The 1,432-nt window shown below is 44.6% G+C and overlaps 1 protein-coding gene across 1 annotated transcript; it reads left to right on the top strand.

The window, feature by feature from the left end:
• Window positions 1-523: 523 nt before the first annotated feature.
• On the top strand, window positions 524-838 carry PPTG_23498 (hypothetical protein; the record flags this gene model as incomplete). The annotated part of the gene is made up of 1 exon (XM_008911059.1): window positions 524-838. The coding sequence occupies one exon, from the start codon at window positions 524-526 to the stop codon at window positions 836-838; it is 315 nt and encodes a 104-aa protein (XP_008909307.1).
• Between the last annotated feature and the right edge of the window lie 594 nt (window positions 839-1,432).

The following is a 1,432-nucleotide window of genomic DNA, read 5'->3' as shown; positions in this document are numbered from 1 at the left end:
CTATAATACACTCGGCGACAGGTAATATCGGCCACCCACATCGGAGACCGTAACTTTCTCAGTTTTACGAGTTAGCGACTGCTATTTATTTGATTATGTTAGGGATTCGATTGGTAGAAATACGTCTCTTGTGTTAACGAGCCGGACTTCGCAGCTCTTGACATGGCCAGCATACAAAATAGTGATTTTGACACCGCATCAGGTTATATGATAGGGGCTATTTGCACATTATTTTGACAATAATGTGCAGAGTGTGCAAGTTCATGCACAGTATCTACATAGTCTCGAGGTATAAACACTACGACGATGGGAAAGCCTTGTATGTAACAGCCATTTGCAGGAGGAATTATCTTATTCGAGTGGAAATCCACAGGGATTGTATCGGAGGAGCGCACTTGGTGTTCTTAAATCAAAACGGATTTAAAAAAAAAGCATTTATTATGAAAGTTGAACATTCGTTTAAAAAAAACATTATAAATAGCAATACACAACGTCCGCAAACCTCTTCGGTGTATTCATAGCTATGCATTACAGGCACGTGCAAGGCGTGAAACCATTTAAAGACGGCCTCTCTGCTATCGACATCGATCACTGTTTTTTCATGGGAAAAAAGAAGTCGAAGACACCGGTCACGTACGGATCCGTTCCGTTTGTGCTAGACGCTTTGGACCTATCAACAGCTAAAGGGCTCGGATTGCTTCGGGATGACACACCTCTCAACACTACCGACTTCCGTGTACCTGAATACGGCATAGCCCACGAAAAAAACGCAACATTGGGGCGGACACGTATGCGTCACAACAAGCAGTCCAGCAGCGCTGCAAAGAGTTTGCATTAGCCTGTGGCTTCCAGATTCTTGTTGAGAGCAGTAGTTCGGCGAATGCCAAGTACGTTTGCAAGCGTTTGAATGGCCAGCAATTTTTCGACAAAAACATTGATGAAGAGCAAGCCAGATGTCCGTTTTTCTTCAATGTCTCGGGTGGTACTGGAGTTTGGCAACTCACTAAGGCCAATTTCTGTCACAACCACTTAAAAAACGTGGGTTTTACAGCTACTCCCATTGCTGAAGGGAATATTACTTTACCAGCAAAGAAATTGCGGAACACAACCCAACAAGCCAAGCGAGCGCAAGCTCTAGTCGAAACTAAGATGCTCCCAGCCCACAACGGGAAGGCCGACGCATTAACTGGGTCTGAAATTGGATCATTTCTTTTATCTGAGGGGATGACGCTAAGTACGGCGGCGATATCCAGAATCAAGATCTCCATTTCGGATAGTTAAAAGGGGATCGAACTGACAGTTTTCAAAAGCTGGAATCGTACCTTTTATCGATGGTGACCGAAAACCCTGGATCTCTGATGCGTTTTGAGAAGTACTCCGACGGGACGTTTCATCGAGCTTGCTTCATGCCTAGTATTGGTGTCCAGATTGC

The sequence above is a fragment of the Phytophthora parasitica genome (genome assembly GCF_000247585.1).
Source record: "Phytophthora parasitica INRA-310 unplaced genomic scaffold supercont2.40, whole genome shotgun sequence".
Classification (NCBI taxonomy): Eukaryota; Oomycota; class Peronosporomycetes; order Peronosporales; family Peronosporaceae; genus Phytophthora; species Phytophthora nicotianae.
This window is presented reverse-complemented; position numbering and strand designations above follow the sequence as displayed.